At 43.1% G+C, this 26,478-nt stretch overlaps 1 protein-coding gene and 1 long non-coding RNA gene across 4 annotated transcripts in view; one reads left to right on the top strand and one right to left on the bottom strand.

The window, feature by feature from the left end:
• The window catches only part of LOC134456607 (uncharacterized), a 22,378-nt gene extending 5,321 nt beyond the window's left edge, over positions 1-17,057 (top strand). Inside the window, exon 4 of one of the 2 annotated variants that reach the window (XR_010036349.1) lies at positions 15,492-17,057. This is a non-coding gene — a long non-coding RNA (uncharacterized LOC134456607). Of the gene's footprint in view, positions 4,151-15,491 lie in introns of those variants that run through there. The other variant, XR_010036348.1, reaches the window with a different exon arrangement.
• A 3,198-nt stretch (positions 17,058-20,255) lies between these two features.
• On the bottom strand, positions 20,256-23,416 carry si:ch211-66i15.5 (L-rhamnose-binding lectin CSL1). Of its 2 annotated transcripts, XM_063208020.1 has the most exons (8): positions 22,868-23,416; positions 22,719-22,775; positions 22,300-22,438; positions 21,859-21,968; positions 21,694-21,738; positions 21,427-21,550; positions 21,052-21,164; positions 20,256-20,882 (listed from the first exon to the last, which is right to left on the bottom strand). In XM_063208020.1, the coding sequence occupies exons 3-8, from the start codon at positions 22,347-22,349 to the stop codon at positions 20,854-20,856; spliced, it is 471 nt and encodes a 156-aa protein (XP_063064090.1). In that variant the 5' UTR covers positions 22,350-22,438; positions 22,719-22,775; positions 22,868-23,416; the 3' UTR covers positions 20,256-20,853. The 2 variants fall into 2 exon arrangements, with proteins under 2 accessions (XP_063064090.1, XP_063064091.1); XM_063208021.1 differs by lacking the exons at positions 22,719-22,775; positions 22,868-23,416 and having other exon boundaries at positions 22,300-22,564.
• Positions 23,417-26,478: the final 3,062 nt, after the last annotated feature.

Raw genomic sequence — 26,478 nt, 5'->3', positions numbered from 1 at the left:
CTTCTTCCATTTTTATGAGATTTTTCACCTTGAATCCGTTGACATCTGAAAGGCTAAGTAGTAATTCGTAGCATTTGGATTTTCAACACAGATTTGATTTCTCCAGGATGTTATCTCTGTGGTGAAAAGGAAGCTCTACACAATGTTTTAGGTGTCACGTTGCGTTGCCATAGCATCCCGTGCGTGGTTCATTCGGATTCAATTTCCTCTTCCGCATACCCATTGTATACATTGTATTGTATACATTGCACATCACATGTATAGGTTCTCTGGCAGACACACGCTGTACAGATCCTAATCAATAGGGTTTTATGTAGGCTTTATGATAAAGGAGACGAGCGCTATACTGTGCTACTGCACACACACCTGTGTTGGTTTTTGGTCTGTCTACTTCCTGCTCTATGCTGTGACTGGCCCGCTGACTGTACCCTTAACTGCAAGTCGAGTCACGTAAACAAATGTGTCCTGGTTTGCCCGCTGCATAGCCTACAACAACAGAGCATCCTCTTCAGCTCGCACGATGAAAGTCCTTATTTTCTGCGGTGTAAAGCTTGTGGTGGTGGTGGTGGTGGTGTGGCATGCATACCCTGACAGAGAGTGTGTAGTCATAGCCTGCTGTGGTCAAGCAGCTGGTCGTAGGTTTCCCAGCAGGGACCAATAGTCAAGCAGGCAGATGCTCCCGAAACACAGGGTCACGAAACAGTCGCCGGAAGAAATTGTGTGTGTTTGTGTTTGTTTGTGTTTGTGTGTGTGTGTGTATATGAGTTAGAGAGAGAGAGAGAGAGAGAGAGAGAGAGAGAGAGAGAGAGAGAGAGAGAGAGAGAGAGAGAGAGAGAGAGAGAGAGAGAGAGAGAGAGAGAGAAATTATCTCCAGGAAACTTCTAGTGTCCATTGATTCATTAAAAGCTTTATCCGTAGCCAGGGAAGTGCGAAGTGCGAGAAGGGGGAGGGGGGGGGGTCTCTTTTTGTGCATATGTTTTTGTGTGTGAGTCTCATTATCTGTAAACTAAGACACTTAACACGGTGGTTCACATACAGCCTTACGCATTTGTCATTGTCTGTCTCTCCTATGTATTCTCATGTTACGATCGATTTCACAAACATATTGCAGATACATACAGTATCTACCTCTTAAAGGCACAGTGTCTCCAGCGACTCAACAATGATTGCCGACAAGACTGACTTCCGATCAGAACTTGGCATTATGACCTGAAAGAGAAATTAAATGGAATTTTGATTGATTACTATAGCCTTGGCATCAAGCTAATCACTAGGATGGCATTTTGTTTTCATTGCGTTTGCATCAACTCCCACTACTGTCCCACTTCTGCTCCGAAGTTAAATTAGGGCTGTAAGAGGCTTATGTGTCTGTGTGCTTTGTCATCTCCTTGCTGCCAGTGACGTGTGGTGACACATGACCCTGATTCAGCTCATCTTATCTCATCTCAACTAGGGTAGATGTGTATGGGAAAAGCACCATGGGAATTGTAGTTTCATATGTAGCTTCTTCTGAATGTAAAGTATTAACATGCCTACTTCTAAAAGCCTTTACAATGGCAATTCTTTGTATTATTTCTGAAGTATCTTGAGCTGGGCTCACTATTGACCATTGTGAGGAAAGAAACGCTCCATGAAAAGACAATTTCAAAACAAAATAGAACATTCAGGAGCATACCTGTAGAGTATAGGCGAGTAAGTACAGATTGTTAGTGCACAGTCTTTGTAAGACAGTGTTGTTTTCTGCAAACAGACGGAAACAGTCAAGGGAATGTTCATTTGTCTATTCATATAATGACTCATGCAAGCATCGACTGACTTGTTAAGGTGATTAATTAGTTAATTATTCATTAATTGGTCATTCATTAGCAGCTTCTTAGATCTTTTTAGCGTGGTAACATAAAATCACTGGAATTTTGGTTACATTTTCAGGATTAGTTTTTGGGACCACCCTATTATCCTCTATTTAAATGGCCGCAACAATGCTCTCGTTGGATTTCTCGTTGTGGCGTGGAGTCTTTGAGTCTTCATTGAGTTTTTTTTGCTTTTACACTACAAAGCAGAGGAGGATGAAATAGAGCTGTCTTGTCAGTGGTCTGCGCTCTCTGAGCACCGTTGTAGTTATTCATACCAAATCTGGTTTAAAGGAGACCTCAAGCTCATTTTTAAACTCGAAGAAGTTGTCGGTCGGCTTACACTGAATGTCGACATAATAGCCAATAATGCCAGTAGTAAAGTCCTTGTACGTTTACAATAACTCCATGCTGATGCCATGTGTTCCCAGTCAGCAGTGGGATGTTTTGGGCGAGATGTCTGACGAATCTGTGACCTGCTGCCTTCGTCTTCGTCATGGTTAGGCAACGACCCTCTGGATGGTTGACGATTTCCTCTGTGGCGTGCTTCTCTGTTGCCATAGTAACCCTTACGTGTGGACACAGTGGCAAAAAAAACAGGAAGCGGAAATCCATGACATATTCATGCGATAACCCACAGTGGGTGCATCCCAATATGTGTCCTTGCCTCCTCCACTTGTGCTTGTCTCCTCGTCCCGCCTCCTGGCCCCTCCTCCGTGGAGAAAACGATAAAGTTTCCCAGCTGTCATCCTCGCCACAACAACTTTTGAGGGACTGTTTTTCATTCACCATCCCAATTGCAAATGAGAAAAAGACTTTAGAATTGAGCTTTTGCAAGATATTGAAATATAATGCTGTTGTCAGTGATGTCATCATGACGAGAAGCAAGTGGAGGAGGCAAGTGGAGGAGGCAAGGTCACATATTGGGATGCACCCGAAGACTCCCTCAGCCTCTCAAGCCTCTCCATCCTGGCAGCGAATAATACTATGTGTCATATTCATGCGATAACCCACAGTGCGAATGAAGACTTCCTCAGCCTCTCAAGCCTCTCAAACCTCTCCATCCTGGCAGCGAATAATACTGTGTGTCATCAGCAACAGCAGCATCATCATCCTTCGAAAGGGTGGAGCCAAGTGGGGTTGGGGGGAGGGAGGGAAGAGAAGGGGAAAAGGGACTCAGGTGCCGACACGACCACGCAGCGCAGCTCCTGCACACACGATTTAGACACAGACAGGCAGGGGCTGGCGGGGAGGGCTGCACTTCTGTCTGAGACCATTCCACGATTTCCTCCTCCGCTGAAGCCAAAGCTGATGTTCCCGCTGTTGCTAATGGAGTCGCTCTACTTGTGTATGTGCCTGCTGTGTGTTGTATATATCTGAGAGGCTACCGGATGAAAACAAGAGAGAGCAGAGCAGAGCAGAGCAGCATCCCAGCTGTTATGTAACCTCTTCCCTGTATAGCCTCAACATGCGCCTTTAAAAAAAAAAAAAAAAAAAACAAGGAAGGGAGGGAGTATTTAAAAAAAAAGGAAAAGAGGAATCAGGTGACCAGGCTCTCTCTCTCTCTCTCGGGCACAGGAGAGTGTCTCCACTCTCCACTCACGGCTTAACTGCAGGGAGGCGAAGGGTTGGTCAGGGTGGAGGAGGAGTCGAGCGAAAGGAGTGTGTACATGTGTGTGTCTCGCGCCGCGCAAGAGGACTGCTGTTAAGGCCAAATGCCCAATTACAAATGGGCACATAGAAGTGAGCGAGAGAGAGAGAGAGAGAGAGAGGAGCAGTAGGAGAGAGGAGGGGTACAGAAGGGACAGTTACAGGAAGGTGGTTCTATCTCTTTAACAGAGCTCTCTCTCTCTCTCTCTCTCTCTCTGTCTCTCTCTCTCTCTCTCTCCCTCTCTCTCTCTCTCCCTCTCTCTCCCTGGATCATTACAGGGTAGTAGGCAGTACTCGTTTTACCTCCGTTGCGTTGCGTTGTTGATGTTGGTGTTGCTGCTGCTGCTGCTGCCGCCGCCGCCGGTTCCACCAGTATCACCACTGGCTGTTTCTGCCGACACTGCTGCTGCCCCCGCGACAGAGAAGCCCCCCAGAAGCACCGGTGCGCATGTAGCGACAAACAGTGGGCATAGAGAGAGAGAGAGAGAGAGGGAGAGGGAGAAGTCTAGGGAGAGAGAGAGAGAGAGAGGTCTAGAGAATTACATGCTGCGTCATATTGAGGTAGAGAGGGAGAGGGAGGGAGGTAGAGAGAAAGAGAGGGAGAGGGAGAGAGAATACGGGAAGGGACGGGGGACAAATCAGGGAGGGAGATTTGTGCATAGTGAGTGTTTGTGTCTGCTGCTGTGTGCTTGATAGGGGATGGAGGGGAGGGGAGGGGAGGGGAGGCGAGGGGGTGGGGTGGGGTACGGTGGGGGGGTAGGGGGTGTATGAGAGGGACAGATCTATTTGTGTGTATGTGTGTCAGTGAAGAAAACAAGCCGTCTGAAAGGGCGATGCTGCTGTTGCAACAAGATGAAAATAGAATGCATGTGTGTTATGGGGGGTGGGGGTGGCGGCGGGGGGGGGGGACAGACTGAAGGAAAGGGGAGGAGAAGTGAGAATGAGGGAGGGGGGGGGTAAAGATTTTGGATTAGTTGCTACGTCACTTTTTCACGACCAAGGGAAAACAGTAACGAGGAGAATAGCAGACTCAATTCGACCGGGCTTTCAACCTGTGAGTGGCCGTGAGTGGGACCCAGTCCGTCATCCTCTCTTCTTCTCGTCTCCTATCATCATTTTCTTCCTCCTCTTTTTTTTCTAACTATTCTCTTCTTGAGGGATTCTTTCCTCCTCTCCCTCCGCTCATAATATGTCGAATCGTACCATAGCGTTGACTTATAATGTGGATACGCAGTACCCGATACACTTTCGACAGCTTCGAGCATACAATGTTTTGATGGCACAGTGAGATCTGTGCGCACTTTAGATTAGACATCAAATGAAGGGTTAAAGAAAGCACTCTGCTCTGGAAGGTTCTATGATATCAAGAGTGAAAGCACTCTGTAGATCAACGCTTTCCACAGTTACTCTGCCTTCTATCATATGTCACAGTAGAGATGCATGTATACGTACCGCATGTAGGCTACCTATACTATCAGCAAAGATAGAGAATATGTTTATGTGTGGCATGGCAAGACTTGCTGTGAGTAGGGAGAAAAGCTAACAGGTGATTTCAGTACATGTTCCTACTGCCACGCATATTGGGCAAAGACATCCAGGCATATGCTGTGTCGTACAATACTCTATTCCGCATACAACTCGTCAGATCCATATGTTGTGTCGTACAATACTCTATTCCGCATACAACTCGTCAAATCCTCCCAGCAATGGACTCTTATCAGTATATTTGTCTTCTGCGTTCGACCACAGACATTGGTCCAGATTATTGCTGAAGAAGGAGAATTAGAAGAGGGTGCTAAAGGGGATGTTAGGTAACCTTTGTTGTTGTTGTTCATTAGAGAGTGCAACCAGATTTGGAACACGGAGGACTAATTTTGCCCTCATCTGGTTAGGGTGAGGCAAGAGTGCGCTTGTAAAATTGTGTCTGCGTTATCAGCTGTGGACGTCGTCCTTATGTTGTTGCTCGGTTACTTCTTGCGCACAAAGTCTCGAGTCTTCCCGCAGGTACACTGTACGCCGTGTGTGTTTTAGTTAGTCAGTGTAGGAGAGATGACGCAGACTTGTCTGGCGTACTTCTGGTCCGTGCTTTTTTTACTATGTCATTCTCTCTCTCTCTGTTGATCGCTCTCAGTCTCTCTTTCTCTCTCTGGTCTCTTTTTCTTGATCTATATTTCTTTTAACTCAGTTCATTTTTCCTTTTAAAAGAAAAACCAAAGGGTGTTGTCAGCCAGGAAGAGGGCTGTGCTGAACCGAGTCTAAATGTCATGGCTCTCGATCAGAGAAAGGACGAGAAAACGAGGGGGAGTGAGAGGGAGAGAGAATTGTTTACCTTGCTCTCTTGGTGACTCTGCACTGGCTCGCCTCCAGTTCACATGCGCCAGACTTCCCAAGGCAGCAGCAGCAGCAGCAGCAGCAGAGCTACAGTATGAGTGGCGGCTCAGCTCTCCTATCAAATGCCCCTACTGCGCAAACAGAACACCAGCCATTGGCTAAGCCCAGGCAAGCAGGTGGAGGGCCACAGCTGATTGGAGAAGAGGTACTTTTGTCATGTTTTGAGTGTTTAGTGTTGCTTAAAGCTACACTTATGTTATGTTTATATATTTATATAAAAAACATTGTGTTTTTGTAAGTAAGTTATGTAAGGAGTAAACTTTATGTTGTGTTTAGGCGCGTTAAAAATCAACAGTTAAGTATATTGTATGAGGTATGTTTTTAGCCAAATTTCTTTTTTTCACCACGGTAGGCTACGATTTAAAATTGAATTTGTACATGTACGGTACCATCACACGTCTTCGACTGCGTATGTCGAGGCTTCGCTCATTGCCTCCACCACTTTCCTCCGTCCGAGTGTGCTGACCACTCCACTGCACTTCCGTGATGTGTTTCCATCGGTCATGATCCCACTCATGTCTGGTTCTTTCCCCACCCCCCCTACCCCTTTCTCTGCTGTTTTAGGCCGCCTCAACCCGGGCGGTCATAAGTTGTTGTTGGTTGCACTGTCAGTCGTTGAAAAATTGCCGTCTCTCAAGCAGGACCTGAACATAAACACATTCTAATGCAAAATGAGGGTACTAGCTTTAAATTGCAACTCATTTAATGTTTTTATGTGCTTCGGAGGCTGAGATATTTAGGTTTTAATAGGCAGAGGGTACCTTTTCTCATAAAGGGCTTAGGCTAAAATGGGTTAATCTAACGTGGCACGTTTAAGACACAGTCTGTGACCGGGTAGCAGGTTGATGAGTTTGCATGCACAAGGGAATGAGTTTTTGGTGGTAGCCTACCTGAATGACATACAGTGTGTATGGTCACTATAGCAAGCGTTTACCCAGTTATGATTTATTTGTGTTTGCTGTTTGCAGACAGGTGGCCATTCTGGTGAGGCGTTGATTGTTCTTATTCGCAGAAGAATCGTTAGTCACGTCTATGGCAGAAAGCTCATTGGCTGTCGACCTGACAGTCAATGAGCTTTCTCCCATAGAGATGACTCACTCATCTCACTCTAACAACCGGGGACATATATTGTCCTAATGATTTTAGCCCAACAGACGCGGAAATGATAACCTCTCTGCCTTGCTGCGTAGCCTCTTACTGCAGATGTTCCATGTTAAATGTTAAATGTTAAATGTTAAATGTTCATTTATACTGTATTTATTATTGGCCATTGTTACCAGTCCATCACTGTTACCTGTCCTGTCTGCACTTTATGTCAGTTTGTATATGTCTTGTCTTGGCGTGGTATAGGGAGAAAACGTTATTTCATTTTCCCTTGTATGTCTTGTGCATATGATGAAAGTGACAATAAAAGCTGACTTGACTTGAGATGGGGTCGCCGGTGGACCTATTCACTATTTGATGAAAATACTTGGGTAGGCTATATCATAACAACATTGCTATGACAGTACAGAGAGCCTTAAGTAACAGGTTAAGACATAGCCATTACAATTTTGGTGACAGTAAGGTTGTAACAAGTATTTTGTTGCTCGTTTAGATCCAAGCCTGTTACCTGTGTGAACCGGGGCCACGCGTATGACTTACATTGCACATTAAATGGTGCACAGTAAATGAGTTAAAATAAATGTAAATCCAGTTTGTTTTTGGTTTTGTATCCCAGACTTGCTGTGTTTCTATACCAGGGTGAGTCATCTAGGGCAGTGTGGCTCTGTGTGATAGTCCAAAGCGGACGCTTGGCTTTTGGATTATATTGTAGAGTACACTAGCTTGTGTGCAGTGTTCACTTGTGTGCTGTGAAGTGCTGTGTCACAATGACAATGGCAGTTGGAGTTTCCCAATGGGCTTTCACACGCTTTCACTTTATGGTAGCTATGGTAATATTGGGTAGTATTACCATATATATGATGTAGCCGAGATATTATGTAGCCGAGGTCGTCCCACGTGGTCAAGACCCAATCTAGAACCCGTAACCTCACAACAAACTCTGGTATGGGCAGCAGACATGCTACTATCTTAAGTTACATTATTAGCCGATGCTTTCACCCAAACTGACTTTTAGGGTGCATTCCAATATGCAAATTTCCGTCCTCCCTTGCTCACTTGCCTGCTTGTGATTGATGAAAATTAATTCAATAGAATAGAATAGAATAGAATAGAATAGAATAGAAAGCCTTTATTGTCATTATACAAAGTATACTGAGATTTTAGCTTCCCTACAAAGTGCACAGTCCTTTATAGATGAACATTGTCCAGTAAGTGACCTTGGGTTCCTTGAAAGGCGCTATATAAAACCAAGTTATTATTATTATTATTAAGTGTGAGTTCATTGTTGTAACAGCTTTGGGGAAGAAGCTGTTCTTCATCCTATTTGTTCTGGCTGGTAATGCCTTGTAGCGTCTACCAGAGGGCAACAGTGTGAAGAGACATATTATAATATAATATTATATAATATCTTGTAAAAGCACAATTCTGATGTCATTTCCTCATTTGGGATGGTGAATGAAGAACAGTCCCGCAAAAATTGATTCTGACCAGATTCAGATTCAGATAACTTTACTAGATTATTAAATTGTTGTGGCTATAGGCTGACAGCAGGAAACCTTTATTGTTTTCTCCACAGAGGTGGGGCGTCAGCAAAACACGAGGCCAGAAGCACAAGTGGAGGACGGGAGTCCGCATATTGGAATGCATACATAGACATTTTAGCTGCAGGATAATTTTTACAGTCTCCAGAGCAATGTGGGGTCAAGTCAGGTGTCTTGCTTAAGGGCACTAAAGTCATGAACCAATGTGGGGAGAGGTAAGGGGTCTTACACACCAGGGCGGTAAAGCGGCGCAGAACGGCCGCGTTTTTTACCGGCGTCGGTGAGAATACATTGAAACATATCTGTCCTTACACACCAACCGGAGGTAGTCGGGCGTCAGCGGTGCAGGAGCCGACTCCGCGCTGCGCTGCATTTGGAAAATAGAACTCGAGCGTATTTTCCATACCGGCTGTGTCTCATTCAAATGAATGGCAAAGTAGCACGCTAGCTTTGTCTGTGGGGGGGTTTTGAACAGGACTGGTCGCGCACGACGACGCTGTCAGTGTGAAAGGCAGAGAAAAACACACCGGCCGAAACTAAGCAGAAAGACCGCGTTGGTCCCGCGACCGTTCCATTCGGATTTGGTGTGTTTGACCCCTAAGGGTGGGACTCACACCTTCCACCCTAGCTATTGAGCTCGAAAGTGACGTCACTTCCCCCGATTTCATGGGACCTCAACGGCGTTTTTAGCCGAAAATCGTAGCATGTAATCCAATTTCAAATTCTTTGTATGACCAGTGCATGTAAAGAAATTGACAATAAAACCTACTTGACTTGACTTGACTTGACAATGGCGGTATTAAAATGGCATTTCGATCCCCTTCGAGTTGTGCCACGAGCTCCATATATGTTGTTTCTGATATTTTTGCTTAATTTTTCGTACGAACCCCCACAATTTTTAGAAAGCTGTGTTTCTTCACATTTTCCATGCCGACGGCCTCGGAACAAAACATTGATACTTCTGCATGAATAATCTTTATCTATCATCTTAAACAGCATATTTGTAGCCCAGCGCATATCATGACTGAGATCAGAAGATATTTACTCTCTACCGTGTTGTTAGATGGTCAGCTTAGGTCCCGTGAAACGCGGAACTAAGGGGCGGGACTTTCGAGCTCTATACCAGTAGCCCATCTACTACGTATACTCATATGAGACTTTGAGAAGGAGGTTTCACTAATGCTGACCTCGGTTACACTCAACATAAAAAAAACAGAAAGCTTTGTAACTATGACAAATAAAAGCGCTAAGTTAAGTTGAGTTGACGTGTACTCAATTCGAGTTTGTCGATGGATGCAGTTGCACGATAGGGTTTAGTAGCGTGCCAGGTTTGCTCGTCACATAGGTCTGTTGACATTAGGCTCGTTCGTGATGAAGCAGTAAGATTTTTGCTAGGCAGTGGGCATGCGCACTTTGCCAGTTCGATGCATTCTGGTTAGAAATGCATCAAACTGGCAAAGTGCGCATGCCCACTGCCTAGCAAAAATCCTACTGCTACTGCATTCTGGTTAGAATTTTCTAACCACAATGCATCAAACTGGCAAAGTGTGCATGCCCACTGCCTGGCAAAAATCTTACTGCGTCGTCACGAACAAGCCTATTGTTTCCACAGGTGATTACACTTAGCTGCTACCAACCTGAGAATTTCAGACATTAGATGTGTGTCCATCCGCACTCAGTAAGGTCTCGAGCAAGTTTATGTCTGCGTCAGGGTGGTGAGCCTCAGCTCCACAAGCCCCAAACAGAATCTTTGTATCTGCTAGCGATGTTGGCTATGATTATGTCCTCTTCTGAAAGTCGCTTTGGTTATAAAGCATCTGCCAAATGCAATGTAATGTAATGTAATGCAATGCAGAAGATTTGTTGAGCATTTATACACCAGAAGGGTCTGCAGTGCAGCTACTGTTAGGTACTGCTGCTGTTGCTGCTGTTGCTCAGTGCACTCAATGCAGCAGCCCTGGACAGAGAGCTTATAGTTCTGGCTGTGACGTGTGTGCGTGCGTGCGTGCGTGCGTTCGTGCGTGTGTGCGTGTGTGTGTGCGTGTGTGCGTGCGTGTGTGTGTCAGGGGTGGAACTTAATATTTTTCCCCACCAGTCACTGTGGCAGGTAGATTTTATTATCTACCAGTCACTAGCCATTTTTACTAGTTAAAGTGACTGGAGGGTTGAAAAATGTATCCGTCCTTGGCGGGTGGACGGGTGCTTATTTCCAACCCTGGTGTGTGTGCGTGTGTGACCCATGACTTGCCCCAACCCACTAGGAGGTCATTTCTTATGAATGAGGCTAGCAACAGGAGAGTGTTTCTCTGTGTGTGTGTGTGTGTGTGTGTGTGTGTGTGTGTGTGTGTGTGTGTGTGTGTGTGTGTGTGTGTGTGTGTGTGTGTGTGTGTGTGTGTGTGTGTGTGTGTGTGTTTGTGTGTGTGTGTGTGTGTGTGTGTGTGTGTGTGCGTGTGACTTTGGATGTCTGTCAAGACAAAGAAAGTTTCCTTGCACAGTTGTCTGTCTGTCTTGAATGCTTCACACTGGACATTTTTATGACGCAGATAAACACTGTTATATTGACATCCTTTATTACAGAACAGAAGCAGTACTAAACCAGATCTCTCTGTTTAGAATACACCCTTTGAGGAGTGCCATCACAAATATGTGATTAGAGTTTTGCTAAAATCTTGAGTTTCATTATGATGTTGACTTTGTGAGATTTTTAACACAGACTTTTATGGGAGCTGTAGAGTGTTTGAGTAAAATTCTAGAAGAACTGGGGGAAAATCCTTACTCCTCAAAGGGTTAAGAAAGACGAACAAACGATAGCAATCGCATTACTCCCATCTCTGTTTGGCAGTAGAGCTTTGTATTGAAATGTCGGAGACAGAGATTATACTGCTTGACTTTGCTGAAAAACCACTTGCTAGTCCAGGAGCATTCTTGTATGTGTGTAAGACAATATTTTTTCTCATATATTCCGATAATTATCTGGCATCAGACCTGAATAAGTGGATCCTAAAGAAACGCTTCACCATTCACTTTGAAGTGACGCTTCAAATGCGTAACTGGTTTCTGTTGTTGTCCAAGCTTGTTGTCATGGCCTGGTTGTTATGACCCTGGCGGCTCGGAGAGAGACAGACAGCCCCATGGAAAAGAAAAGAACACTACACGGGCCCTTTAAATCTTATATAAACATTACACAACAAGCAGCAGAGAGGCAGAGGGGCAGGGACAACAGAACCAGGAGGGAAAAAAGTGAGAGGGCCGAGCCTGTTGAGGGAAATAAGACACCTCGGAACAGCAACTGTCACCAAGGGCCACTCTCTCGCGTGTAAAAAAAAAAGGAAAGCCACAAAGCAAAACAAAAACCCAGTGTTATGACACACCAAAGGAAACATATAGGTAACCTGCAGCACTCATAACTCAAATCTGTTAGATAACAGTTATCTTCTGTGTATGGGAGCTATGCTATTTTCTGGCATGGAAACGACCAGTGCAAAGAGGATGCTGCCCCGTAGAGGAGACAACAGGAGGTGTGTGTGTGTGTGTGTGTGTGTGTGTGTGGGTGGGGGAGAGGGTGTATTATTAAACTATTTTGGCCGCAACCAGGGAGTGAGCCCTGTCCTGGCTCCCATCTAATCAGTTAAAGCACAAGGTTCCCCCTTCACTTCAGCATTGGCACCACTGCAGCGCGGTACGGGACGCGAACGCTGCAGCGCTTTTGGGAAATTAGAGAGGATTAGAGGCAAGGAGAATAGGGGGAAAGGCCTACAGCAGACCTGCCCAGAAAAGGAGTGATGGAGTACCATGAGCGAAAAAAAAGAAAGACAGAGAGAGAGAGAGAGAGAGAGAGAGAGAGAGAGAGAGAGAGAGAGAGAGAGAGAAAGAAAGAAAGTGAGGAAAGGAGTCCGAGGAGGGTGTGAGAGGCATAGTCTGGCAGGTTTAGGATTGGTGCGCTCCAGGCATTGTTGGCGTCGGAGGGCGCGCTGCCAGCCTGGCTCCACCACTTCCTCTTACTTCCTCCATTTCAGGGCGTTGGTTGTTGTTGGCACAGGCTTGGCAACTCCAGCGGCATAAACAGGAGGGTGTGGGAGAAGGACACTGGACCTGCTGGGAACATGCACACACACAGGCACGCACACACACACACACACACACACACACTCTCTCTCTCTCTCTCTCTCTCTCTCTCTCTCTCTCTTGCCAACCAGGTGAGCCAAAGAATTAGCGGAGACAGAGGAGACTGTTGCAAGGAGGCACTTTAGTTAACTCCATGCCAATTGGTGGCACTTTGTTTGTTCTGCACCCCACACAATGGCCGTTGGTTACTACAAGCATCTCACATATAATGATGATAATAATAGGCATAATAATAATAATAATAATAATAATAATAATAATAATAAGTTGGCTTTATATAGCGCCTTTCAAGGAACGCAAGGTGAAGGGGCAGGGGGAAAGTGCCAGGGTCCATAACAAGTCCATATGCCTCGGTGACTAGATGGGATTTAAGGTGCTTCTTGGACGTAGCCAGTATAGCTGTTAATCAAGGAATTGTGTGTGTGTGTGTGTGTGTGTGTGTGTGTGTGTGTGTGTGTGTGTGTGTGTGTGTGTGTGTGTGTGTGTGTGTGTGTGTTTGTGTACATGACTGAGCTTCAGAGTTGCACCTGATTGTCAGAAGGCTAGTTATTTCATTGTTTGTGAACAGTATAGGCTATCACCTAATATTACTCCACAGATTTGTGACTAAATTTGGGATGCGACTGCCTCCTCTGGACATGCATCGCTAAGTAGGTTAAAATTGAATCTAAGAAACGAACATTTTTTGGGGGGAGGACCCCCAAACCCGCCATCCAAAAAATATGTCCTCCTTTTCACTGTCACGGAGACGGTTACCCTATTTACAGTACTGTGTGATAGTTGGTGAAAAGGGGCTCATCCCTATGTCCCCCAGGTGCTATGTTCCCCGGGTCCCATGTTCCCCTCTACTGGGGAAGATAGGACCCTTTTTTCAAAAAAGGGCTCTATGTTCCCCACTGTATCCAAGTAGACTGCTGCCACATGGCAAAACGCAGGTTGTTGTTGGACCTCTGACAGGTTAGGATTAGGGCTAGTTTTGGTCAGGGCACAAATTTACAACTCAGAAACATTACATTTCTGACAGGTTAGGTTTAGGGATGGTTTTGGGAAGGGCACAATTTGAAAACTTGGAAACATACAATGCGGGGAACATAGAACCCTTCTTTAGAAAAAGGGTCATATGTTCCCCTTTCCCATACAAAGACAGGGGAACATAGGAACCGGGGAAAATAGGTACGCTACCGGTGAAAAGGACACAAGGGTTTGGTTTCCTGAATATGCTGATGGCAGTGTCTCTAGCTGTGCCTCTTTCAGGTGGTTTGCAGATTTTAGGTCTCTGTCTGCCATGTTAGAGATTAAAAATATCTTACAAAGGGGTAAACCTCAGGTCAATCAGATTTTAGTTGGTACATGCCATGCAGACAAAACCTTAAAAGAACTTCCAGATCATTTCAGAAACCAAGGCTGTTGGAATGCTGAAGGCTCTGTGGAATTTGAACTTGAAGCAGCTTGTTATAGTTCTTGCCTGGGAACTCCTATACTGCCTTTAGTTCTACACAATCGTTTCGATCGGAAAGACAGTCTGGCGAGGATGACTCATAACGTCCAAGATCATGATACCTGTATCATCATGGCCAAGCATTCCGACCTTTACAGTTTCTCTGCCCAATCAGAGAGCAGGGCAGTGTGTCATAATAGCCAAGTATTCTGCCCCCTACGGAATTTAATATAGGCAACTCCCCAGACCTAATCTCACTTGTGATTAGGTCTGGTGTTAACCAGGCAATTATAGTTCTTGTGTGAAGCAGAATCACCTTTTTGTTCTTGCATAGTCACGATCTGAGAAAATAACGTTCAGGCATCTCGAAATTTGCTACAGAATCATAATTGACCAGTTCCCTGTAAGGAATTATGATTCTGTAACAAGCTAACAGTTGTTAGCAATAATGCAGGCAGGCCTACTGTGTTTAGTGAACAGAAGTCCTGCAGAACAATTAAAACACAGTTTCCTGTAGTTATGGTTGGGTTTCAAGATGTCAGCTAGCCATAATGAATTGTACGCTAATATGTTGTCCTAATGTCTCTCTTTTTAAAGAAAGGATGCAACAGGTGAAATGCCAGGGAAACTTAGATAGTCCTGGGAGTATGTGGTCCCAAAAGTCCCTTGGATAAATCATTATTCACATTAAGATTTCCTGCTCTGATATTAAAAGTCCAATACATGTTGTGTGTGAATGTTAAGGGGAGTACCATGTATTTCGAGTTAATCATCTTTAACGAGGCAGCCAATACTTTAGTGAGTCAGTAGATGAGTGAAGACTCTCGTGACCATCTCAGCTGTACACGTACTGTATGTAGGGAGGAAACCACACTTGTCAATGCTGGCCTCTTGTAGGTTTCACAAAGTCTCTAACATGGCCAGATGAACTGGAGTTGGCCAGGTGTGCATGATTGGACACCGTATGTAGGCCTATGCACGCTGTACCTCCAGAGGCACGCTGTAATAGCCATTGAAAAGTCATTGTACTACAATACTATGGCATAACACAGGGCCTTTAATGCACTACGACTTGGTCATTGCCATTCTAGCAACAGCAAATTCATAACGCTGTGTCTTAATGGGCTAACAGTCAAATTACACGTTGAGATGGAAGTATTTGATTATTATCAATTTTGAGTTCTGTATCACAGAGCTCACGAAATCACACATTAGGTGTGTGATATTAAAAAATGCAGCATGCTCCTTTAATGGCTTTATGTAATAGGCCTATCACCTGAAACGGGGCAGCAAGATTATGTCATGTTTTCTCTTGACAAACAGTCAAACAAATGTTTTCTCTTGACAAACATTTTTGTTAAAGCTAATGTCTTCTTTCTGCTTTATCTACAGGAAGTCTTCAACACAGAGCACATACTGCAGTACCACAAATACCAAAAGAAGCTAAAAGGTTGTGAGCTTTCTGTCACATTCAGGTGTCTGATTATGTAAACATGTCTCTGTAAGGTGAGTCTAACAGGACGAGAGTTTCTGTTGAAATATGTTCTTCAAGAATTCAGCTCATTTTTGTGGAAAAATACATGTTATGCAGCTGCTGTACTTTTCTATGAACCATATGTGTGTTTGAGTAGTTAACCGATGAGTGCTGAAATATAGCAAGGGGGTGCCACACACTTTTTCTTTCCACATACGAGGAAACAGAGGCTCCCCTTCCTCTCCTAACAAAAATAAAAAAAGCATTGTTCACTGTCTTTAAAAGGTCAGTATGAGAACAACCTGTTTTTGGTGGAAGTGTATACTGTCTTTATAACCATGAGATGTCACACACACACACACACACACACACACACACACACACACACACACACACACACACACACACACACACACACACACACACACACACACACACAGTTTGATTATTTTATTTGGGAGGACCAATAATTATTGAGAAACAATACAGCGCCCCAAACAATATTAAAGTAGCAATAATGTGTCTTCTACATAAATGCAAAAAAGTCAAGTCCAGCTATTTGCAAACCTCTGACACACAATTTATGAACATGGCCAAGGCTACCATAGATAAGTGCCACCATGGATGTTTTGTAGCCACTGTCTGTCAATGCATGAATTACTGGTTGATACTTAACACATTTTTCAGCAAAACACAGGTCCATATATGCATCAAAGCAGCATCCTATTTCCACAACTGTGATGGTTTTTACCACGCAGACAGAGACTCCACATGCTTCCCCGGGAAGCTGGTCTCAGATGGTGGCTTAGAGTTGTTCTGCATCTAGCACCATTTGAAATCAGTGTTCCTGGGGTAGGCCCAGCTGCTAACTCATCCTGGACCTGGAGCTCTTTGAAGACAGCGAGGGATGGATCTTCTGGATGTCCCCAAAGGCTGGATGTGCCATGGAGCTGTCAGGAGAACCTTGTCCTCTTACCAAGGCTGACCGATTTCTTTTGGTGTTCAGAGTCTTCAGGGGTTTCTAGCACCATTTGAAATCGGTTACAATGCAGGACAGATATCATCTGGACGATCACACGCCACCTGGAAGGTCACACACCTCCACATTCTCAACCATCTGGAGATATCAGAAGGATCAAAGTACAAATATGTTGCACAGGTGCGTATTTTCATCTCAGGTAAATGTTTCAAATGCACTTAACTTATTGTTGCTGTTTTTAATATATATCCACAACTCCTGATTTAATGTTAACATATTGATTGGTTTGGATATAAGCAAGAAGATGAAAGTTGGCAGTTATTCAGATAAACAACCTGATATATTCACTGACAAAAAATGACTACTTTACATCTTAACTTTTTTGGAATTTAAAGAGTGGGACAGGAAATGCGTGGGAGAGAGAGATGGGGTAGGGTTAGGACTCAAACTAGACTCTGACCTGGCTGGACTCACCATGCAAGTCCATTTATGGATGGGTACATTAGATCAGTGGTTTTCAAAGTGGGGGGCGGGGAGCCCTGGGGGGCCGCAACGGAATGCCAAGGGGGCCGCGGCAGGTTTGCTGGGAAAATAAACCAAAATAAACTGAGTAATCTCAGTGGATTCGTTTTCTTCTATTTTTCTTTGTTCATATTCTTTACATATGTATTATGTTTTCTTTAGTACTTTAATGGGTTTAGGAATGCACCAACTTCATCGAGTTGTGAAACAGGGTGCACAGAAAAAATGGTGTTTGCATGGGGGTCCTAGATGGGTTCTTCTAATTTATTTACTAGGCTATGGCAAGATTCCTTTTATGTGTTGTCTATTATTAAACAGTATCCATGTATTGGACGGCCTAGTGGTTAAGGAGATGGACTTCAGATCAGACGGTTGCAGGTTCGAATCCCACCATTCCACTCCCTATCTCACTCCATGGCTGAGATGCCCTTGAGCAAGGCACCAACCCCTACACTGCTCCAGGGACTGTAACCAATACCCTGTACTTACAAAAAGAAAGCCTGTAAGTTGCCATGGATAAAACCAGTAGATAAGTATAATGTAATGTGAATATTGGCATAGTGTTATTTAGAATATCTGTGTCACATCCTGCAAAGCCCTTTGTGTTTTGTTTGGAGGTTGGTGTCAAGATTACAGCTGGTAGCACGGGATGGAGTCACACTTCCTCCTGCTGTCAAAGGGGGTTCATTTAATTAGATTAGAATAGATTAGATTCAACTTTATTTATCCCCAAGGGGAAATCCTTTTTCCGGGTGTCTCCGTAGATTAAATAGAGAAGTAAAAATAACATAAAATAAAATAAAAATAGATTAAAAAATAAATAAATAAATAAATAAGGGTGATCCAATGTCCAGGAGTTTCTCTTTGTCCTTAATGCACAGATTGTAAAGTTGTATGTCTCTTGGGACAAATGATTTCCCCAGTCTGTCTGTCCTGTAATGTGTTACCACAAAACAGTTGGCATTGGAGTACCACTCCCCTCCCTGCAGGACATTTACACCACACGCCTCACCCGAAAAGCACTGATGATCATCAAAGACACAAGCCACCCTGCACACAAACTGTTCAGCCTCCTGCCCTCTGGAAAGAGGTACAGGCGCCTCCGTTCCCGTACCACCAGGCTGGCGAGCAGCACAATGCACCAAGCGATCAAGATGCTGAACACTCAACCCACTCTCCCTCCACTGTCAGCCTCTAGCCAGCAAGGCCACTGACAACCCCCCCCCCCCATCCCCCACCACCATATCTGCGACTGAACATTCCACCTGCACTACTATACTTGTGACTGAACTTTCAACCTGCACTAACTCAAAACATGCACACACACACACACACACACACACACACACACACACACACACACACACACACACACACACACACACACACACAAGCACACTGCACTTTCTGCACTAAACCCAAACATACACACACTGACACACACTGACACACACACACACACACACACACACACACACAGACACACGAACACACACACAGACGCACACCGCACCTTCTACCTGCACTAAACACATACACACACATACATACACACACACACACACACACACACACACACACACACACACACACACACACACACACACACACACACACACACACACTGCTGCTGGTGTACTTGACTTGACAGACCTTTTTAATATTTATTTTTCTTCAAAATGCTATTATTACCATGTCAGAACGCTATAAAGGACTTTTTAGGAAAAGCACATAAGCACAACTATACCTCCTAATGTATGTCCTCTACAAGTCTTCTGTTGTCCAGTCTTGCACTTTAAATGTCTGTATGAGCACTGTCTATGTCCATACTGTCTTAAGTCCATGTATAAGTACTGTCTATGTCTATACTGTCTATGTCCTTACCTAGATTAGTGTATGTCTGTATGGGAAAGCAAGAAATGTAATTTCAAATTCTTTGTATGACCAGTGCATGTAAAGAAATTGACAATAAAACCTACTTGACTTGACTTGACTTGACTAATGGGGAAACCCCGGACTGTATTGAAGTGTATGATCATGTGATTGATCAGTTGATCATTTCCATGTTTCACTTAGCGAGATTCGTAATGTTAAAACTGTTGTGCCTTGTCAGCAATCGTTCATTATCTTGGCACACAAGGTATACTGAAAAGTTTGAAAAGGTTGATTTGTCTTTCCTGACAGCAGGGTTTGTAATTCACCCTGACTCTGGGTCACATGTATATGCCATCATATGTAGGGTGCTTTCCAATATGCGGACTCCCATCCTCAGCCTGTGCTTGTGGCCTCACGTTTCGCTGAGCCCCGCCTCTGTGGAGAAGACGATTAAGTTCTCCACTCTCAACCTAGCCACAACAACTTTTGGGGGACTGTTTTTCATTAATCATACTGTTTGCAAATGAAAAAACGACATTAGAATTAAGCTTTAGCAAGATATTGAAATAAAATTCTGTTGTCGGTGACATCTTAACGAGGCCACAAGGAGGCAAGTGAGCAAGGGAGGATGGACGTTCGCATATTAGAAAGTAGAGATGCAACGGATCCTGATTTTTAGGATCCACTGGTTAAGATCCTGCCGGATCCAGAACCGGATACTGGATCCTACAAAAGGGTTGAAACATATAGTCTACTTGCATACATGGGCCCTTTTTATTACTTTGACCCAAACTATTTGTTAGACTCATGGGCTTACTGCCATACTGCCTGCAACGGCTGCTTCCAAAGGGCTTTCACTCCATGCAGTGATTGGGGTTGTGAAAGACTGACTGAAAAGCCTAGGCTAGAGATGCACCTGATCCTGATTTTTAGGTAACATGCCGGATACCGGATCCACTGCTGAAGATCCTGCTGGACCCGGATCCTGTGAAAAACCCTATTATCCTGCCGGATCCGGAACCGGAACCGGATTCGGTGCATCTCTATTAGAAAGAAACCATGGTCTCTATCCTAGCATATGTAGGATTTTCAAGGGAGGGTTGTGTACATCACAGCTGTTCAGTTTATTGTCAACTTCGTTGATATACTACATCTGGTACAGCACACCACTCAAGCATGGATCAGATGACAGAGTAATATTTCAGAGTAATATTTAGTATTTCCCACACAAAAATAAGTGTGAATTGTATATTCATGCCAAAATCAATGTGTATTTTGATTATAAAAAATGAAGCATGCAAAGATATTCAAGATGAAGCAAGGCTTTACTGAACTTTTTTATGAATATGTCAAAAATCCGGCTATACAGCGTACAGTTTATGTCCTAAGGACCCATAAAACAAGCAGGGCATCTGATTTGCATACTTACAGTAAAGACAGAAATTATGCACTGAGCCTAAGAAAATCAACAACAACAACAACTAACACCAACACCCTTGGCCCTGCTGTTGCCTGGCAGTGGGTCAATGGGTTGCTGTGCCGGATCATTTGCCGGTCCTTCTCCATCTCTCTCTCCCCACTCATTTCCTGTCTCTCCTTCACTGTCCTGTCATAAAAAATAAAGGCAACCCCCCCCTAAAAATGTAACAAAAAAAACAACAACAACAACAACAAAAAAACACCAACACTCTTTCCCTAACACAGACTACTTCATTCTACTACTTCATGGTCGAAGTAATTGCTCATTTCTTCACTGGGAAAACAGACTGACTATATTCTACCCAAGCTTTGAATTACTGGTTGTTAATTGTAAGTATGGTTTTAATGTCATGTTTTTTGGAGAATGGCATTAAAGTAAATGTATCAGGAAAGATTTCATGATATTCTCGCTTGTGGCATGTCCGTTAACTGTCCATCAGGCCATGTTCGCCATCTGAAAAGTAAATACAAAACGACATAAGTCTTGTAAAGAGTTGGTAGACCATACAACACAGATATTTACTCAGGGTAGTATGTGAAGTTTAAAAATAAGATCTTTGTATTCAATGATTTGTATGATGGCAGGACAGCGAAATTGGCTATTCATTTACAGTAGTACTTACTTAGGTGAAGACACATATACATCACTTCCAGGTATTTGCTATAGTCGTGGCAGGGGTCGGAGTATAGGAAATCTGTGGCCATTACATAGCAGCGGTCACCCCATGGTTTGCACCTGGAGAGAGCGGACAAGATGTTGTGAAAACAGACAAACGTGCTGAGACACAGTAGAGCGGACAGCATCCCTACCAATAAAGTAAAGTTTTTTATAACAGCTTCTTCCCAGCAACAACGAGGCTGATGGCAAAAAAACAACATTTGACCCACAAGAGTTCCTATGTGCTTGGACTACTAGTTAATAGCACAAATGGCAAATAAAGAACTTTGAACTTTGTTTCAATCCTGTTTCATGTGTGTGGACATGAGAGGCAACTTACCAGTCCCTCACTTGTTGCGTTACACCGTTGATACATGCTGTGGTAGTTGTGTTTCCTTTGGGGCAAAGCTCTTCGTCCCTTCTCCCATAATTAGCATGTACAATCATAAGTTTTGTGGGCCACTCTGCAGAGAAATAAATGGCATAGCAAGAAACAGATGCAAAGAGGTGATAACTTATGATACATGTTGAGGATCGATTTTTAAAATGTGTTTACATCCTTCAAAACTTTTGTTTGTATATATTTGATCTCAGAGTCATTGTTTACCACAACGGATGATGTTGTAGTAGTTTTGGCATGCCACAATTCTCCCTGTACATCACAAAGAAAAAAAAAACAACTTGATATGAAATCTTTAGATGGTAGGCTGCAGTAGGTTTTAATGCAACACTGTGAATGCTTAGAGACCAATGATACAGTAAGAAGACTTACTGGCTTTCAGGCACATGAAGGAAACGGTTAGGTACTTCCTGGTCCCAGGACAAGGTTCTGAAAGCACTCCAGCCGTGACGGGGACAGAACACTCTGACAGTCCGTTGCATCTTTTTAAACATGGAAAACAAGTTGTTCTTCGAATCATTCTTACTGTAAAGGTGTATACTTCAATACAATATAGTCTATAAATAATATACTATGTAATAATAATAATAATACTTGTTATTATTATTATTATTATTACTATTATTATTATTATTATATTAAAAATCGGGTAATTTTCAGTGTAATCCAATTTACAGATGTCATTGTTGAATTGCCATGACCTGTTCTCAAACTTATTCCCAAAGTCAAATCTATGTGACCTGCAACAGTCCCTGAAAAAGCAATCGAAAGTCTTGCAGATCAATGTTATTTCGGTTTTAATGAATACAGTACCTGTCAGAGACAATGCTATAGGCACTGTCTGACGTGCACTTGGTGAACATGGTTTCCCCATGTGAATGATCAGAGCTGCATGTGGTGACATCACGTCTGCCATAGAAAGCGGAGGTCACCTGTATGTAGTAGTCAGGTTCTGTAAAATGAAAAGAATTGACCAAATGTTCATTCTCCAAACATACATTTCATAATAAAACTGAGAGATTTCACTGGTCAACAATATTTGTGCCTTTGTAACTTTGTCAGATGGGGCAATTGTAGAAATCTGAATGAACATGTTGCCGTCTGTCATTGATAAACATCTTTTAACAAAGTTGGCAGCAAAAAACTGCTCAGATGTCGCACATTGTGTTATTATTGAAGGATTACTACTACAATAGGATTACGATGTTAACACATGAACGTTGGATACACACCACAGGCAAGAACTGCATCAGAGCCCTCACACTGTGTTACAGTGTGGCCTGCTCTACCTGAAAATTAAAAACAAAGAACAAAATGTATCAAACATGGAATGTTAACGTTGCACCATGCTAACACAAGACTTGGTCAAAATAAGCCTTACCGCTTCTGCACAGAGTAAAGAGAGCTGAAAGAAAGTATGTAGAGTTACTTATCTGTTCAGGTAAAAAAAAAAAAAAGATTCTGACTATTCCAAATTAGTATTAAATAAGTTCAAGCTAAGCTGTTGAGATATCTCTCCATGCGTGTGTAGTCATGCACTGAAGTACATACCGATAAGCCCGATGACACACCACATTGTAAAAAAACAGTTGTGCACCTTGTTGGTGCTTTAAATAAGCCAAGAACCAACCTCTTAGCAGACTGACATTGTTATAAACTAGGTTTCACACAAAGGAATATCATCTTACTGATTTCGTGAAAGGCAGGAAAAGCTTTTTTTGTGTCAAATGTCTCCACAAAGCGATAGCTTTGGATTCATTCCTGTTTAAAAAGGCAATTGTGCTTTTGAAAAGTGAAGGTATCAGCCTCTTGTCATCAAGTTGGAAGAGTATCACCTAACAGGTACTTTGTAAAACAAGATGTTAATACAGTGAATTGCACACAATTTTGTTATTTATCTCTGCATTAAAACAAGTTGAACTATTCATTTTCACTGTAAAACAGAGTGCAAGGCTGTGTTATAAACAGGGCTTCGAACCGGTTCAAGGAACGAAAACGAAAACCAGGAACTTTTTGTATTTTACAGGGAACAGAAACGAAACCGGAAACGTTATTATTTTTTATGTTCTGGAACGGGAACACTTATTTTAAAATAATGGTAACCGGTTAATACCGGTTAATACCGTTCCTCAAACTAAAAAAAAGTCATTATTTTCCTGCGCACGTCTCCATGACGGCTGAGGTTCATGTCCTGTGTGACATCAGACATTCTCTGACTGAATGGAGAGAGAGCTGTAGATTACAAAGTGTTCACTCCACATCCAAATTAAGAGAAACCACTGTCATACAAAAGGACAGAGTTTGCATTGCATTATTGTAAGACATTGCAGGGAAACGCGTGTAAAGCGTACCGACAATGTTCGGCGTTATTGGGCATCCATGACCGCTCCAAATATGCACAAACTCACAATGTCCATCATAGTGCTCCTTGTGACCCAAGTCAGCAAGGAGCGCGCATTTTCATCATTCAGGTTTATTCTCCGCTTAGGTCGTCCCTGAATGACAAAATTCTGGAGGATATTCTTTTCATCCGCTTGAATAAACAGTTTTGAATGTAGGCTGACTCATTTGCACTTCCGTCTTTCTTGGTTAACGTCAGTTAGGCCTATGGGGAGTAATCAGCTGACAGGAACGAAATTAACCGTTCCGGGAACAATATTTTTTGGTTCTAACCGGTTCGGGAACGTCAATTTATTGGTGGAACTCAGGACCGGAAACGTTATAATTCCGTTTCTGTTCGGAACGGAACGTTTGGAAAAAAATAACGGTTCAAAGCCCTGGTTATAAAGAATTATATTTTTCTGTAATCAGGGGTTTCCCATGTATTCAGGGTCAATTTCAAGTGGTCTTGGGCAAATAAAAGACTGTTAAAACTCTGCATCATTCGTTCACTAATTGTTGGAGTGCCAGAATAAGACTAGACAATGTGTGTTTCATGGTGTCATAAACCTATACAATGGTCCTGTCCCAACTTATTTGATACATGTTGCACTTATCAAATCTGAAATGAGCACAATATGCCCCACAATATTTTTTGTGGTAACACTTTATTTTAGGGATACATATATTACTAATACATACAATGTTAATGCCTGCATAAGTAACTTGTAAGGCATGATGTACTAAGCAAATGCTAAGGCCTACTAGGTCCTTACTAAGGTTAAATTGGTAATAAATCCCTTATTGTGCATGAACAAGACATTTGCGAATACATGCTTAACAAATGTTTGATTTTGCTTTGTACATGCCTTAGAAGTTACTTATACAGGAACACTGTATGTATTAGTGCTAACAGATGTGTCCCTAAAATAAAGTGTTACCATTTTTTTAATCAGTTTTAACAGTTAATTTGTTGTCTTTGCACTACTCTACACATGGATTACATAGTTTGAAATTGATAGTAGGCTACCCAGTTTAACAAGTGTCCCAACTACATCGGTGTTGGGGTTTGTAAGGGCAGTCATGGGTAAGGGGTTAGGACGTCAGACTTGTATCCCAAAGGTTGCCGGTTCGACTCCCGACGAGTTGAGGGGGAGAGTAATTAACCAGTGCTCTCCCCCATCCTCCTCCATGACTGAGGTACCCTGAGCATGGTACCGTCCCGCCGCACTAGGTGCCATTGGGGGCTGCCCCCTTGCACAGGTGAGGCATAAATGCAATTTCATTGTGTGCAGTGTGCACTTGTGTGCTGTGTCACAATGACAATGGGAGTTGGCGTTTCCCAGTTGGGCTTTCACTTCACTTGCAGAGGGTTGTAATTTAGATCACACAACATGGTTCCAGTGATCCATATCCTGTCTGTTAATCTCTCTTGAGACCAAGATAAACACATTTGCTTTAGATCAGGGATGTCAAACTCAGGCCTGGGGGGCAAATTTGGCACACAGATCCATTTTATTTGGCCCGCGAGATAATTTCAAATGTGTATTATATTTGGGCCAAATACACAATTAATGTATAGCGTAAAAAGACTTGAACATGAAATTCGGATTCAGGAATATGAGTGGGCCCAGGCCAATGAATCAGCAAACACTCATAAGCAACACAATATGTGCAGGGACATTTGAACTACCACATATGATGGGAAAGAGTGTTTGTGAAATTGATTGATTGATTGATTATTAAGTTCATACATGCACAATTTTAGCCCATTTTTGAAAATAAATATTGAGTTCGGCCCACAACTTTGCTCAAGATTTTGATTTTGGCCCTCAGTCGATTTGTGTTTGACACACCTGTTGTAGAGGCACTGTTGGGGCGGTTCTAATTTCAACAGGAAGCTGGTTCCTTTGGCAGCATAATGGCTACAGTAAATGCCATCTCGCCCTGTCTACAGTAAATGCCATCTCGCCCTGTCTGGAATTTACTGTAGCCTCTTATTGCAGCAGGGGTCGCCGGCGACCCTATTCACTTGCTGAAAATGCTTAAAGTGGAATTCACCTCTAGGCAATGTGTGCTGTTATCACATGTAATGTATCCTCATTTTGCATTTTACATAAGAAAAATAAAGTAATTTGCATTATTTCGTTTAATTTAATACAATTATGTGCTGAACCGCGATTGCCAAAGCTATTTTAACGTACTCAGTTAACCAGAATGCACTGCGGGAAACTAAGTAATCGTTGCCAGGTTAACGCGTCACTAAATTCGAAGGAATCTTGCGTTCTGGCTGCTCAGTGCTCGCTGCCAGCAGTCGTGGCTGGTTTTAGGACAAATGTAGGCTGATATCCGAGACAGATTGATGTTGTTAATGTATACTGTTGAAAAACATAACAACATTGCCATGACATCACAGAGAGCCATAGTGCTGCGCTAAGGGGTTAAAGGGACACTGTAAAGGAAATGGTCAAAAAAGGTACTGCAACTATGCTGCTCATTGAAACTGGGCTGCCTATTGCCAAATTTGATCTTTACATGAAAGTTGACTAAGTAATAAACAAATATTTTCTAGTATGGTCCAAGTAGTCTTTTTTGCAGCTGAAAACAGCTATT

Source organism: Engraulis encrasicolus, chromosome 10, assembly GCF_034702125.1.
Source record: "Engraulis encrasicolus isolate BLACKSEA-1 chromosome 10, IST_EnEncr_1.0, whole genome shotgun sequence".
Taxonomy (NCBI): Eukaryota; Metazoa; Chordata; class Actinopteri; order Clupeiformes; family Engraulidae; genus Engraulis; species Engraulis encrasicolus.
Note: the sequence above shows the minus strand (reverse complement) of the source record. Positions and strands in the feature narration are given on the sequence as shown.

What these genes read in the sequence shown, in the direction of transcription:
- si:ch211-66i15.5 (XM_063208020.1), bottom strand. Translation starts at nt 22,349, where the DNA reads ATGTTCACCAAGTGCACGTCAGACAGTGCCTATAGCATTGTCTCTGAC. An exon ending in TATAGCATTGTCTCTGACAG is followed by an intron (nt 21,969 to 22,299) that starts GTACTGTATTCA and finishes ATGTTTAAAAAG; the next exon opens with ATGCAACGGACTGTCAGAGT. An exon ending in CTACAACATCATCCGTTGTG is followed by an intron (nt 21,551 to 21,693) that starts GTAAACAATGAC and finishes ATTTCTCTGCAG; the next exon opens with AGTGGCCCACAAAACTTATG.